Genomic DNA, 15,028 nt, shown 5'->3' on the forward strand with positions numbered 1-15,028 from the left:
AGGTAAGTAAAAACCTTACCAAAAAGCCACGATGGGTTAAATTGGCCATATAAAACAATATTGTGGACCCTCCTTGCTTGGTCTTTTTTTTTAAGAAAAGGGAGAGTAGTATAACTATCATAAAATAATAGTCGCTTTATTAGGATAAGTCATCCATGGGTTAAGTATGTATTTCCACTATATACATCTTTCCTTAAGATATTTCCCTAATACAGATGTGCTGGTAACGCACATTATTCCCGCATTCAGCCCTGAGGGTAAACCACTTTTCCTTTAAAGGGCGGTATTTCTCGAAATAGGGGGTTTTGAATATGAGGATAAATGACAGGGACATGGGTCACTCATTAAATAAACTGCAGACATTTAATCAAAGGATCTATCTAGCACTTGTGCTTCACAAGGAGTCTTTAAAAGGTGTGTTTGAGGTGGGTTCTTATCCAGCTCGCATTATGTATGAAGGGTATCTTTTTGCTCTGGCTCAATCTTCAAGTCTGGTTTGTACTACAGGGTTTCAATAATACTGGTTCAAAAAGGCCAAAAGTCAAAATTAAAAACCCACTGTATACCTTCCCAACTCTGGGGCACCAAACCCAGGCAGACAGACACCATGGTGGTAAGTGTCCACAGGGGCTCCAGAACTCTGACTTCGGGCTGCACCTTATTGGACTTGCCTGGCTCTGGGATTCTAAAACAGATCAGCCAGTGCGGCTCATTTGGAAACTGTCTCTCATATACAAAGAATATGCTGGAAGTTGCTGAACGTGTCTTCATTTTTAGATCGACAACAGTTAGTTTAAAATGTCGCATAAAAGCATAGTCTATAAAGTAGCTTTGACCCGCTACCTCAGTTAATGCAACATGAGGGGCACTGGCGGACCCCTCTTTTCAAAAAATGCCACTGTGAAAACTACGCAGAGCATTCACGGCTTGCTCAAAAGACAGTGAATGGAAGTGTGGACAATTCACTGATCCTGTGGGACACATACCTTTAGAGACAACTGTGAACATAGTGGAGCATTTAAGCAAGCTACAAGAGACAGATACTTTCCTCCAGGAGTGGTGACAGAACCAAAAAACCATAGCTAAAGAGAAAAGTTAATTGAAGCATAAAAAGTAATAACACGACAGTGTTGTGTTCCCAGGTTGTCCTCTCTCATGTCTCAAGTTGACAAAAAAAAATCAGTTATTGCAAAGTTAATATCATCCAGCAGAATCATATGTTAAAAGGCAGCTTTTTTCCTTGGCCCCCTTCGCCAAGTCTTGCTCATGGTGGTACTGTTGGGTCTCTGTAAATGTTAAAAGAGTTCGTCTAAGGGACCCTGCTCTATTTGAAAAGTGTCGTGAGATAAACTTACCTGTTATGAATTGGTGGCATAACCAAATAAAAGTCAATTGAATTGAATTGAATATGAACAGTAACTTTACATAACGTTTTTTTTTGCTATCTAGTGTTTTCTAATCGTTCCAATTTATGAGGTGTCAGGATAAACCCCTTGAGATGTTCCACCTTTTTTCACAAGGTGTTATCGAGTATTATAAGACCTGTCAGTCAAACTGGTAGTTAAAGCCAGCTGCAATTATGTGTCTTGAATTTTTGTGGCAGGGCAACCGGTCTGTTTACATCTATACAGCAGATTGTGCACTTACTTTTACAAGGTGCAAATGCAAGCAGCACGCATTGCAATTAGTGTAATCAGATCCTCTAACCTTCTCTGCACCTCCTCTTGCATTATGATCAGATCTCAGAACAAATGCAATTAAGATAGTGATTAGAAAATATCTCCACACAAAGCACAGATAACTAAAAGGCCTTGAACAGCACACCATATAGTAGCCATTTTTATTTTTGTATACAGTAGGTTATTGTTCACAGATGCCCTACAAACAAGGAGTGCTGGCATGGTTTTGTGAAAACAGTGGCTAAAAATGTAGAGAAATATATGATGAGATGCGTTTGTTTTCAAATTGAGGGCAGGTTACATCACATGAAAGCTCTATAGATAGACTTACCACCTCCACACCCACTTGCCTTGCACAGAAGGCTCAACAAGCGAGATCCAATCACGACGTGGACCGAATTCAAACTGCAGGCTGAATATAAATGTAATGCTGTTATTGTGTTGTTCATTATCCAGATGATGATAACTTGCCAGCATGTCAGTGCGTGCTTTGACCCTCTGTCTCCCGTTCAAAGGTGGGCTGGCAGTTACGTAACCTGGTTGGCTCGCTGAGGGCCGATAAAGGCGTTGTGTCCCTGACCCTGAAGAAGCGTCCACAGAGCACACTCAGCTCTGCTCCTGCTCTGCTGAAGAACATGCGCTGGAAACCCCTAGCTCTGCAGGTGGGACCAGCTCTACCTTTTATAGACTTTATTAAAACACTGCACTGGCCCACATAATTCCCCACAGTATTCCCACTCTCCCTGTACGACTGCAGCCAAAGCGTGTAATTAGGTCAGGGTACTGTGGCTCAGCATGGGTTTGTTTGCCAGCTGATACAAACTGGAATGAATGGGAAGGGAAAATTGATGGCACCATCCACCCACATTCCCAGTGCTCCGGCAAATTATGAAATGTATCTCCCTAATTAACACTGATTATCTACACAATCAGGAGGAAACGCGAAGAAAAACAGTCTCTCTGCCCTCCATTACTGTTTTCTTTTGTGTGATGACTTCAGTCATGACTCTTGAAGGACCATTTTTGGCTTATTACAACTTTTTTCAAACTTATCTACTAATTTGAATACACTCATTCTTCAATACAGTGTCATTCGTGCCTGCAGATATGTTCACTTGCAATTATTTTTCCAGTCACATTCTCAATGCTGGACAGATTTTGTAGTGTGGTTGTCGGAGTTTGGGGAGACCAAAAAAGACTAAAAGAGAGGGACTTACATTTGTGAGGTTCAAAGGTTTAAAGTCAAATATATATTGTGTTCACATATACATATGTTCATATATTGTGTTTCTACTGCTCCGAAGACAAAAGCGTTACTGAAGGTTTAATAACATTGTTAAAGAGGTGGTCAGAGTTGCTTGCTATATCATTAACATTTATATATATATAACATTTGGGGTGGATGCTGGGCGTACAAAGTTTGGAACTTTGCATCCTGAGTCACTTCCTGTCTGCCTAAACATAACCATAAAAATGTTAATTGTGCTTTACTTACTACAGGCGGATAACTAATAAAACACATGAAACACACTGTCAAATAACATGTTGCAGATACCAATATCAATATTTTAACAACGTGGCTTTTTATGTTCATATGTTTTTTTTTTAAAACATATTAATGCTGCAAATTTGTAGTAGCCTATATAACATATTTTGTGTAAATCAAAATGGATGTAGTCTCCATGGCCTCACCCATAGGTTCCTGGATATAATCCAAAATTGGGCAAATGGGGTGGAGCCTGCATACTGAAAACAGCCAACACTCAAAGTAGCCATGTTCATAATTTTGCATAACTTTAAGCTTTAATATAATTTAAATGGGTGGCTTATATAACAAATCACCCCCTTTACAGTTGTCACAAATGGGCAAATTAGCTCTAGATACCAAAACTCTTTATTTGTGCTGTAAAGTTGGGCATTTTAATATGGGGCCTTATGGAGATTGACTCGCTTTTGAAGCCAGCCTCAAGTGGCCGTTCTAGGAACTGCAACTTTTGTTACTTTTGTGTTGGCTTCATTTTTCAGCCACAGAGGTTGCCACTTGGTATAAACATAATGTCTTGGAGACAAGGTTGCTGAGATCTGGAACATGGCGCCATCCGTAAACCAAAGTCTGCCTGGGTAAGAAAAATAAATGGTCAGGATGTAAAAAAAAACAGTTTTATCTAAACCACTTTAAAACTAGAAGTGAAAGAAATGTCTGGAACAATCCCTCATTTCACAGAACTGATGCGGGAAGTTGATCTGTAAACTGTGATGGATGTTTATGAGCTTCAATTTAGGTAATGATTTTACCGCTCACTTTGTTTTCTTCCTTCAAATAAGTTTATCCAACCCAGGGGTTTGTATGACTGTAGGACTGCTGGTGTTTCTTGCCTCATTAGACCTCTTTTTAGTGATGATTCATTTGGCGAGTACAATGTTATTGTTGTAACTAATCAACAGCAAACACTCCAAAAGTTTAGCAGCTGAGGTAGCCAACTGTGGTAAATTAACGGCTTGAGTTGGATATTTACGTAACAAACACAAACCTGAATCAAATGTCTGTTTGTGGTAGGCTGCATTGGGTTTGAACGCCGTGGATGTGAAGTTTGATTTAGCTTTTCGTGGATATCTTGCAATTGTGTTTGACTTGCTGGAACTGTTTTGCCCCCAGCCATGCAAACAGGTGCAATGTGTTGCACTTGTAATAGTGAAAGCCAACACTGTAACCATGTTGTTGCCGCCTACTGGTCTGGAGTGCAACTGCTCAGATACTACTTCTCCAAGACATTAAAACACCCATATTGGCTTCAACAGTTATTATAACTAATAGCAATGGAGGTTAAAACTACATAAAGTCCAACTTTCAATTAATCATTTAAATTAAATAATCCTTTGGAGACATTAAAGATGAAGTTGATTCAACCTGTAAAAATTGTTTAAGGAAAGTTTCTCCTAACCATATCCACTTTTGCTTTTTGCAGCCAACCAGAAGCCCAGGCAGCAGTTCGGCCACACCCTCAGGCACACCCACCAAAAGCTCTGCCCTCCAGGACCTTCACATCCCCCCTCCACCTGCTGAGCCATACACACCCAGGTAGAGTGCTTGTGTACTTTCAAAAAAAAAGAAATCTGATAAGAAAGTAGAGCCAGAAGAGGAGCTTTTGACGTTGATGTACACTTGTTTGCCGTTAAATCCGCCTCTGCTGTTGCCATAGAGATGAGACAGGAGCCTTGTCTGGAGATGAGGCATCTCGTAACCATGGTGGCGTCAGCGTTGCTAAGCGATCTGAGTCACCAAACTCCTTCCTGGATCAAGAGTCTCGCCGGCGAGAAGAGGAGGAGCCCGTGTACTGTACCACGCCTACATATGGTACGCTCTTATGATTAAAGTGTGTGTCTGTGTGTGTGTGAGAGAGAGAAAATAAGAGGAGGGATTGAGTTCATTCTCATTCTGCTGTATAACACCACTTTAAAAAAAACAATCATGAGGCTGGGAACCCACCTGGCAGCCAGCGGCAGTTGATAAAAAGTTTTAGAAAGTGATGCCGCTCTATACATTACAGATAAAATAAATAAAAAGAATCCTAAATATCAAATATCAGAGTATAAAAATGGAACCAGAAACTTAACAATATTAAGTTTTATAATTGTGTTTACTTGTAGGCAGGCTGAGGCCCATCTCCATGCCTGTGGAGTGTAACTGGGTGGGCGACTATGAAGATCCAGCCAAGCTTAACAGAGAAAGCCGCAGAGGTGAGTGCTGGCGTGTGGAGTGCATATGTGTGTGTGTGCACCTCCTGAAGAGCCTGTTAGATTCAGTTAAATGTTCCCGTCTCTCTGTATTACGAAGAGATCAGTGTGTGTGGAGATCAATGCGCCTCCATCCTCTAATTCTCTCTGTGATTAGCATCACAGAGAAATGAAATAAGAGGGGATGAGAAGGGAAGGGAGGGGAAAAAAGGTAGACAGTTGGCACAAAGGCAGAGAAAATGAAAGGCAGCGATGAATGGAGAAAGAATAAAAGCGATAGAAAGAGAGGAAGGGGGAGGAGGAGGAGGGAGAAAAGGAGGGATGAGAGGAGGCAGAAACAGAAAAAAAAAGACTATTCTCCCTGACCTCAACCTGAATCACTCACGCAGTTGCCATGGTGACGCTGACAGCAGCTCTTCTCGGTGTCTCACTTTCCTCTGGCCGCTGCCTAGCAACCAGGGGAGGACAAGGTGGGAAGTAGAGGTAGTGAGACCTGAGTTTCCTCCCCAGTGGAACGGTGAAGAGGAAGTTGGTCTGAAAAGATGGAGAAGCCTTAGAGAGTGTGCACCTGAACTAATCCAATAAACACTCACACAGTCGTCGTCACACAGATGTGCTCGCGCATGCATGGACTCAACACAGACTCACGGAAAAACAGCATTATTGTTCCCCACACTATGACAGATGGTGGGTCATACGGAGCCATCCGTCAGCCTAATATATTCTGAAATATTTTTGATAAACTTGGTACAGTACTGCATTTGACAGAAATACGACAACATTTGTCATTTAAACAAGCAACCAGGATTTTCAATGTTTACATCCATGTTTGCTTGAATGACTAGCTCACTGGTGATGCTGTGATTAAACATCAAATTATGCAATCTTTTTTTAATGAGTCTTTCAGCGATGTGACCTTTTGGCATTGTGTTTTATGTATATATTATTTATTTAGTATCTAATTAGCCCAGAAAACCTGAGTGAGATTAAAAAACTATTGCACTAATGAAGAGCATCAACAATCAATCAATACCACAAAATATTCTAAGAATTACTCTAGGATGGAGAAGTTTGATGTGTTTGTATGTGAATTTGATATATTTGACACGTGTGTGTGCTAAATTTGATTGGTTAATTTCACAGAAGCGTCACTGATGCGTTACGTCGGACTGTCCGGCGTGGACGAGAGGACCAGCTCTGAGGACTACTCCTCTCATACAGCTCGTCCAGGCAAACGGTCCAATGACACGGCCAAACGGGCCAAGAGGCGGAGCCACCACAGCCAAAGCCCCTCCCACTACGTCCTCCAGACGAATCAGAGAGATTCTCCACCGAGAGATCCCGCCTCCATTTATCATGTAAGTAAATCATTTTGTCGAGTGAATCCTATTCAATCGTCTTTTTAAAATAAGTTTTGGATGTAATGCACACCTTGCTTTGGAGTCTCTGGTTGGCAGATTTTGTGTCCCCTTGACTGAGCCAAGCTAGCTGTTTCCCCCTGTTGCTAAGCCAAGCAATATTTTGATTTATATAATTAGACAGACATAATAGTGGTAGTGATTTTCTCATCTAACTCCTGGCAAGATAGCAAAAAAGTGTATTGTTGCACCAGTGTAAAAATATTTGGTTTGATATTAAACCAAGTACCGGTACTAAAACCGAATTTTACCATTAGGTGTTGTGAGTGAGTGAGTGGAACATAATGAGTCCATGAATGAAAGTGGAGTTGCAAGTCAAGACAACGTGTATGTTTCACAATAAAAGCCTTGTCAAGACATGAAGGGTTTCTGTCCACTGAATGGCTAGTGGGGTTTTAATTTGAAATGAATACAGGAAGTGTTGAGTTTGTATTAACAGAGTAATGCAGAAACTAAAACAGGGCAAACAAGAGTGGATCAAAACTACATTACTGACTGTACTGACAAACAATAGCTGGCTAGTTACCTTGGTAACATAGCAAATATATGCCATAATGTAAAGTATGAGTTGCTGTCAGGGAAAGGGTTATATTAGAATTATACTGAAAAGTGGAAATGATGAGTCATTGTTCATTAACTTTCCATTAATTCACAAACTAGTTAGCAACTTACCATGAAGACTTCTGCTCCACCGTCTACTCAGCTGTAGTCAGTTACACTAAAGGATTTCGCTGAGAGCTGCTTCTTTTTAATTAGCCAAAGCGTAGAGTACTGACAAATCCCAGTTCAGTCAATTTGCATAAAATCAAACTGGATTAAGCTCGTACACTGGACCAGAACAACAAACCCAGACGCCGACCCAGCCCCCCTTGAACTATTCCTTTTAAAGAAATAGTTCTAAGCAACAATGAGCTCGTAGCATCAAGGACTGATTAAGAAAGGAGTACCAGCATTTGAAGAGTGAAAAATAAAGTTACCTACCTCAATTTGCAAGTAGTAGCTTCAAGATTTCATTATATAGTTGCATAACGTTGATCAAACACGGTTATGAAACTCTGACTTTTCCCCTCAGTTGCCTCCTCAGAGTAAAAACAAGGTAAATGACGTAAGCGTCTGCTTCCTCTCTTATTTGTTTTGAGACTCAAAGATTTGAAGGGAAAAAGACAAATTTGGGCTTTTACCCCTCAAGGAAAAAGCGCTGTAGTGAAGTGTGATCTGAGCGAATGCTGACTCATTATTACCCCCCTGTCATTTCCATGACATCTGTCCGCCCTGGCTGTCCGTCTGAGCTCGTCGCTCTCAGGTCCAGACAGTCAGTTTGGCCGGCAGTGACCTTATACATCTTGACAGCATCTCTTTTGAAATTAAATGTGTTTGTGTGTGCGTGTGTGTTTACAGTGTGCATGGCTGCTGCGATGGCAGATGGCGTGTCAGTGGGTGTGGGCGGGACCATGTCATTCGTCTTGCTGAGCGTGGGGCCGTGAGTGGCCGAGCTCCAGGCTCAGACATGTGTAATATCGTGACATCAGAGCTGGTGTGTGGCCCCATCTGACCTGTCGAGAGAGGTCACATCTCAAATATGCGGGCCAGAGCTGAGTGTTTTAGATCAGAGGATTTCAAACTGTGAGGAGCTGAAGGGGGAGCAGAGGAGGTCATGACAGAGACATGAAACACACCATTCTAGATTCAATGTGACTTACACTTTACACCATTGCAGATAAACGTCCATTAATCCATCAGCAGTGGCTCAAAGTAATAATACCACACCACCACCAAAAGCAAAAATATGCATTGCAAATATGACAGAGTAAAAGAAATGTGACAATAATCAGGAAAATTTACAATGTAAACTATTACTTAGTTATTAATATTATTATATATCATATCATTAGATTATTATTTCACATGCATTAATGTAAAAGCAAGATTTTACTGTTGTTGGTTAAGGTGGAGCTCATTTTGAACTCTTTCATGCAGGACTGCAACTAATGATTATTTTCACTATGGATTAATCTGCTGATTATTTTCTCCAATAATCAATTGATTGTTTGGTTTGGAGAAATTCTGAAAATACTGAGAAATAATGTGCAAAATGTCATAATTACCCTGCCCAAAGTGACATCTTCACAATGCTTGTTTTGTCCAAAAGTTAAAACTATACAATTTTAAACTAAGTACAATTATTATTAAAAATAAGAAGCCATTTTTGGGTTTTGTGTGCAAACATCTTAATTTGTTATAAGTAGTAGTAGGAGTATATGGTGGTATGAGAAGAAAACAGTCAAGGAAAGTACAAGTACCTCATATTTGTACTTAAGTACAGCACACAAACACAAACCTTATAACAGCAGCAACTTGCTTGAAAATCATCACGTTTTCTACAGTATCAAACTAATCCAGTGACAGTCAATGGGTACACTGCAAAACAGAACTGCTGGTAGTTAATCCGGCATTACATTTATTGGTGCCAGCTGACCAAAATGTGAACAAACACTGGCTAAAAAAAACAAGCAGTGGCTCATGGCTAACTAACGGACTCAGTCTCAGACCTTAAAAAACCTCTCTCCTAGATGTCCGTCCTTTATGTTTTGCTTACTGAAATTTCTGCTCAATCCCGCGAGGCCCCTGAGCTTTATTTTCCCACATTTTCTCCATCACCTGGACGTCCTGTTGTGCCACCGCTCCCTCCCTTCCTGCCCTTCTGTTCTATGTTTAGAGGTGTGAGAGCTGCAAAAGTCCTCCATGAGGTTGACTTTTCCACCCGCACATGTGTGTGTGTGTGTGTGTCTGCGTGAGAAAGAGATAATGAGAGAGGGAGAGTTTCCCTTTGTATCTGTGCCTTCTGCCTCCTCTCCTCCGCTCCCTAAGATCTGTCATCTTTTATATCCCAGGATTCTTTGCAGCAAACAAAGGCCACTGATTCATCCTGACAGCCTGCTCACCCTCCCTCTTCTTCTCTTCTTTTCCAACACGCTCTCAGACATACCAACAGTCCTCCTCTCTGCAGTCAAAGACCAGGAAGAAGAATAAAGGTAAGCAGAGACGCCACCTGTTTGGTTTCAAGCAAGGAGCTGCCGACACTTTCCAGTTGTGGTCATTCACAAGAAGCTGAGCTAATGGACGATGTACAGAAATGTGAGAGCAGCCTCTTCTTCAGTTGAACCACTTATCTTAGTAACACTTCATTTTACGGGTCTGTAATTTGCAAATAATTTCCCAGAAAGTTTAAAGGAAAAAAACATATATAATGGTAATTATTGCTAAAATAAAATAAAAGAGAAAATTTTTTGGTTGCGTAGACCTTTTTTACAGCAGCCATTTCAACATGAAATAGTAGGGTAAACACAAGTGTTACCAATAACTTATAACTAACTGTGTAATTGACTAATTGCTTCAGCACCCAGTATTTCAGTCATCATATCATAGTCATATGTCATTGCGCTGGTCAGTGTGTGTGTGTGTGTGTGTGTATGTCTGTATATGTCAGAAAATCCTATTTAATTGACTGCTCTGCTTTATACTAGCTGCTTACTCCTCACTCCTCTTCACCAACTGGTCCAGGATCTGGTGCTCATTCTCTTATGCAATATCCTATGCTAGTAATGTAAAAACAAAACCTCCCCCAATCCCTCGAGCTCCCAGTATGGTTAGTGTCAGCTAATAGGACTGCTACGTATAGCTAACGACAACTAGTAGAGTTAGCACAAGAGCAAGGCACGTGTTGCAGCAATCCCCTGATACTTTTGTCCTGGTGACAAGGCACAGCTCACAAGCGGTGTTGTATTTTTTCTGTGACTATCCGACTCATGAAAAGTGGGTCAACTAAGACTCTCAGCAAGTAACAGTTTAGTCAACTATTAAGAGAGAGCCCTAATTGTCTCCCCTTCATTCCACTCCACTCTCATGCATACAGGCTGAGGCTAGTGATGCACAGATCGCCGTTACACGTGGATCGGGAGGGACGTGTCATGAAAATGAACATTCTGATTAATAGCAAATGGGTTGAAATATGGGGAAGTATATCCCCATTAAGAAAGACGCTGTGAATACAACACACAATAAAGAAATGTCCTGAAGGCTTGACATAATTTAAAAGGCAATTTGGCCTACAGGGACCAGTAGAGGTACGGTAAAATGTCCCCTCCCACATTTCCCCAGACACATATGGTGGAGATCTGTCCACTCTTAATAATGTTTAAATACACGTAGGTGAAAAGACGCTGGTCGGTAACCAATCAGTCACACCTTCTTGTTTATATCATCTGGTGAGACATTAATAAAAACTTCTCTGACCTGAGAAATCTATATCCTGCAAGTTAAAAATTGATCCTACTGAAGTTGTCTCATTATTTTTCTGCTGCAACTTGAGTCTCAGCAACAGACTCATGATAAAGTCAGAACATTTTTCTCACACAGTGTGCGGAGACGACTGTATTTGCATTTTAACACATCTTGATGATTTCGCAGATTCTCATGAGTCCAGACTGGATTGCAAGTGAGGCAGTTTTCCATCTTTCCGCTTTAATACTGTGCACTTAGTCCACATGAACATTCATATGAAAGTTAGCATTTCTTTATGTCACAATGTTGAGATGAAACATTTGTAGAGCATTAAAATGGGAATATGTATCTTTATACATACTTACATATAACAAATGAGACAAGGGTTGGAAGCCAGATACTGTATCCCATAAAGTCCTTTTGCTTCCTCTCTTTTAGATGTCTTTACTCCCTAATTGTCCTCTCTCCAACTCTCTGGTATCAGTTTCTTTGCCTCTTTGACCAAAGCTTTTTTTTTTTCCTCTCACCACACTAACGAGGATCAACATGTTGGAAGTGATTCTTTCACTTGTTTCACCATCTGCCATTGTGAGAAGCGCTGAAAAGCTTTAGCTCCATCTGCACCTTTTCTCGGGCGACGGCTTTGTTTGTTTACAGCAATTAAAGCAAAGTTTGAAAATGAATGCGATGATAATGATTTATTGATGTTTTAAATAATCCGAGTAGCACCCTTATCAAAAAGGTAATGGAATATTAGTTACTCCCTGTGGTCCATGCTGAGGCCAATCTTCATTTTCTAAAATGACTAAGCGTTTCCTGAAGCCAAAACTCAAATTGGTGATGGTATCAGGCTGCTGCTGCTCAGAAAATGAATTGTGCTCTTTTGTACATATTCAGAATGTACCATTTCCTCTATATCAGAGTATATTACCTGTTAATTATCTTCAGGGTCTCTCTAGGCTTAAAACCTTTTCATGCAGTGTGTTTGAGCTTTAGTTTTCTTGTGTCTAGCACTGTGAAAGAAAGTTGTTTCGTTTGGAGATATACTGAACTCTGCACTTTCCGTTGCCACAGAAATAACTGGGATATCGAATTGTGTTCTCCTTTAAAGGCGTAAGACTTTTGATACAGCACAATAAAAGTTTCTTGGCGGCCCTCAACTGGGAGCGAAGTTTCCCCCGCTAATCTCTAATGAGGAGCCTGCTGTGAAAAAAATGTTACAGGGCTTTTTACGCCAGAAGGAAAAAAAGTTTCATGAAACACCTCTTACCTTACTGCAGTGCTGCAGCATTCTGTCGAATCCAGAGGCTGAACTCTTGCCAAGAATAAATGCGACATTAGGATGTGGCATTTTGTGAATGCTTCAATTCCCACCACTGTGAAAAAGTGAACACCTATAAGTAGCATTAGTACTATCCTCTACCATTCGAAAGAAAGTTGGGTTGAAAGCGAGACAAATTGTCATTCAGTTTTCAGATTTATATTCTCTCTGTATTTGTCAACGCCGCCTTCACGCTTCCTTTTGTGTTGTTCCAGGACGGAGTTTGGCCTCCCTGAGTCGGAGGCGTGTTTCCTGCAAGGCGCTGGGCAGAGGAGACTGCGAGGGCTGGCTGTGGAGAAAGAGAGATGCAAAGGGTTACTTTTCTCAGAAATGGAAGAAGTACTGGTTTGTTTTGAAGGACAACTGCCTGTACTGGTACATCAATGAGGAGGCAAGTCTCTTGTTATTCTTGTCCTCTCCTTTTCCAGCCAATTATCTCAATTTTTATTGACACTAGATGGCGAAAGAGTATTCCAAGTGGCAGTTTCCCAAAAATTGATGCGATGATGAAATTTGTCATAATTTGTGGTTGCTGTAACAGGAGCTATGCAAGGAAATAGTGCTGCTCTGTGACAAAGACAAGGGAGTAAAATACTGTGTAGAAGTTAAGTCACGACTTCTGCTTCAATATCACAGCCACAGGATGAGTCAGGAAGACCTTGATTTGAATGATAAAGAGATTTCTGCCTGATTTCAGCTTACATTTGTTTGAAGTACAAATTCTCTGAAGTCTTTGTAAATGTTTCAAAGTCGTGTAAGAACTTCTTGTTTTTTGGCCATGGCTATAGAGTTATCAGTGTCTGACCATCACTTTGGCCCAGACTGAAATATTTCAGCAACCATTAAATGGATTGCCATTAAATCTGTTCCAAATATCTACGATGCCCAAACTTATAACTAATAACTTCAATTAACTTATAACCTTGGTGATCCCCCGACTTTTTATCTATCGCCACCATGAGGTAGATTTGGGGGATTTTTATTGAGTTTACTTTTTTGTCGTGTGTTTTATGACCAAATACATCAATGCAATTCCCATCAACCTCAGCTGTACTTTGTGGTTAATGCTAATCAGCAAATGTTAGCATGCCCGCACGCTAAACTAATTAATCATTATACATGCTAAACATCAGCATCCTACCGTAGTCTTTGCAAGCACATGCTGACGTTAGCATTTAGCTCAAAGCACACAGCAGCTACATAATGGGATGCTATCTATGCTATCTAAGCACTTTTGTGTAAACAAAGTGACGTGCAAGTTGACCCGTCCCAGTCGACTACTTTTTGTGTTTACTTTTAGTCAGACTTCCTGATTTGAAATGATTCATGTAAAAATCATGTTTATTTAGAAACTCTAGGAGGCCCACAGAGTCACAATAATTATGGGAAATATACCAGATTGAAATAAACCAGAATTTTCCTTCAGCCTTTCCCACATTGCATTAGCATCTTATCTTTCTCCTGATATCTGTCTCTTTCCGTTCAGGATGAGAAGGCAGAGGGTTTTGTCAGTCTTCCAGAGTTTAAGATCGACCGGGCCAGTGAATGTCGCAAGAAGTAGTAAGTGCATGATGAAAACAGTCTATTGCATATATTATGTGTTGTGCAGTTAGCATGCTCTCGTGAATAAATGTTATCCTGCACAAAAATAACTCCCTCTGTTCCTCCTATGTCTCTAGTGCTTTCAAAGCATGTCACCCCAAGGTCAAGAGTTTCTACTTTGCAGCAGATGGAGTGGACGACATGAACAGGTAAAGCAGCATGTGCTGAACACGGACGAAGGTTATGCAGAAGGGCAAACTCCCTGGTGGGTGGCAAGGGTGCAGCTTTCTGTTTACTATCCGCAGAGCACAAAACAAATATGTTTTTCATTTGATAATAAAAGGAAAGGCCTGTTTTTATTTGGCAAGTGATGTGTATGAAAAACACAATTTGCAAGATATTTCCATAGAGGGTGCAGTTTCAGCCTCTGCGAAGGTTGTCCAGACTGTGTTGGAATTTACATACTGCTACTTCACAACTACAGAAAGGATTTTGTTTCCAGTGAGTTTTAAAGTAATAATAATAAAAGTCTATTAGACCTTTCTAAATTACTTATTAAGGGTAATTTGGCATTTTTTGGAAATATGCTTACTCACATTCTTGGCAAGAGTTAGATGAGAAGAAGCAGCCTGCTTGAGGCTAGCCACTACCAGTATAACACACCTGAAGCATGCCTGTATTAAGGGAGAACTGGATACAGCGTTGGAGGATGGGCTCTGTTTATTCCTATGGAAGCTGCTCAGTGGCGTATTAAGACAAAAAAAGTTAATCTTCCACATATGCTTACACATTATGCAGCCCATAGAGCAATCACACTAGAAAGACTTCAGGTGGCCAAGATGCTAACTTAAAGTTCATTGCACTTTACTTCTAGACTTTCCAAATGTTATTGAACTGAATGGATCAAATTCTGAATGTTGGTGGTCGAGTTGCATTGTGGGTAATGTAGGCAGCAGATTTTTATATTTTAATCTTTTTATTGGAGGATCAAGGATGTTACATTTTACTGGCAGTGAAACAGTTTTCCAGTTTCATTTTATCTTAAACAAATA

At 40.6% G+C, this 15,028-nt stretch overlaps 1 protein-coding gene across 1 annotated transcript in view; it reads left to right on the forward strand.

Annotated features, from left to right (window-relative positions):
• cnksr2a (connector enhancer of kinase suppressor of Ras 2a) overlaps nt 1-15,028 on the forward strand; it is a 42,248-nt gene that overhangs the window by 16,987 nt on the left and 10,233 nt on the right. Inside the window, exons 9-17 of the mRNA XM_035657113.1 lie at nt 2,195-2,341; nt 4,646-4,758; nt 4,880-5,034; nt 5,328-5,417; nt 6,558-6,772; nt 9,813-9,864; nt 12,650-12,825; nt 13,921-13,994; nt 14,114-14,185. Coding sequence (XP_035513006.1) covers nt 2,195-2,341; nt 4,646-4,758; nt 4,880-5,034; nt 5,328-5,417; nt 6,558-6,772; nt 9,813-9,864; nt 12,650-12,825; nt 13,921-13,994; nt 14,114-14,185 — 1,094 coding nt within the window. The remainder of the gene's footprint in view (nt 1-2,194; nt 2,342-4,645; nt 4,759-4,879; nt 5,035-5,327; nt 5,418-6,557; nt 6,773-9,812; nt 9,865-12,649; nt 12,826-13,920; nt 13,995-14,113; nt 14,186-15,028) is intronic.

Source organism: Morone saxatilis, unplaced genomic scaffold (genome assembly GCF_004916995.1).
Source record: "Morone saxatilis isolate NCDOM2014 unplaced genomic scaffold, NCSU_SB_2.0 Contig0, whole genome shotgun sequence".
In the NCBI taxonomy this organism is placed as follows: Eukaryota; Metazoa; Chordata; class Actinopteri; family Moronidae; genus Morone; species Morone saxatilis.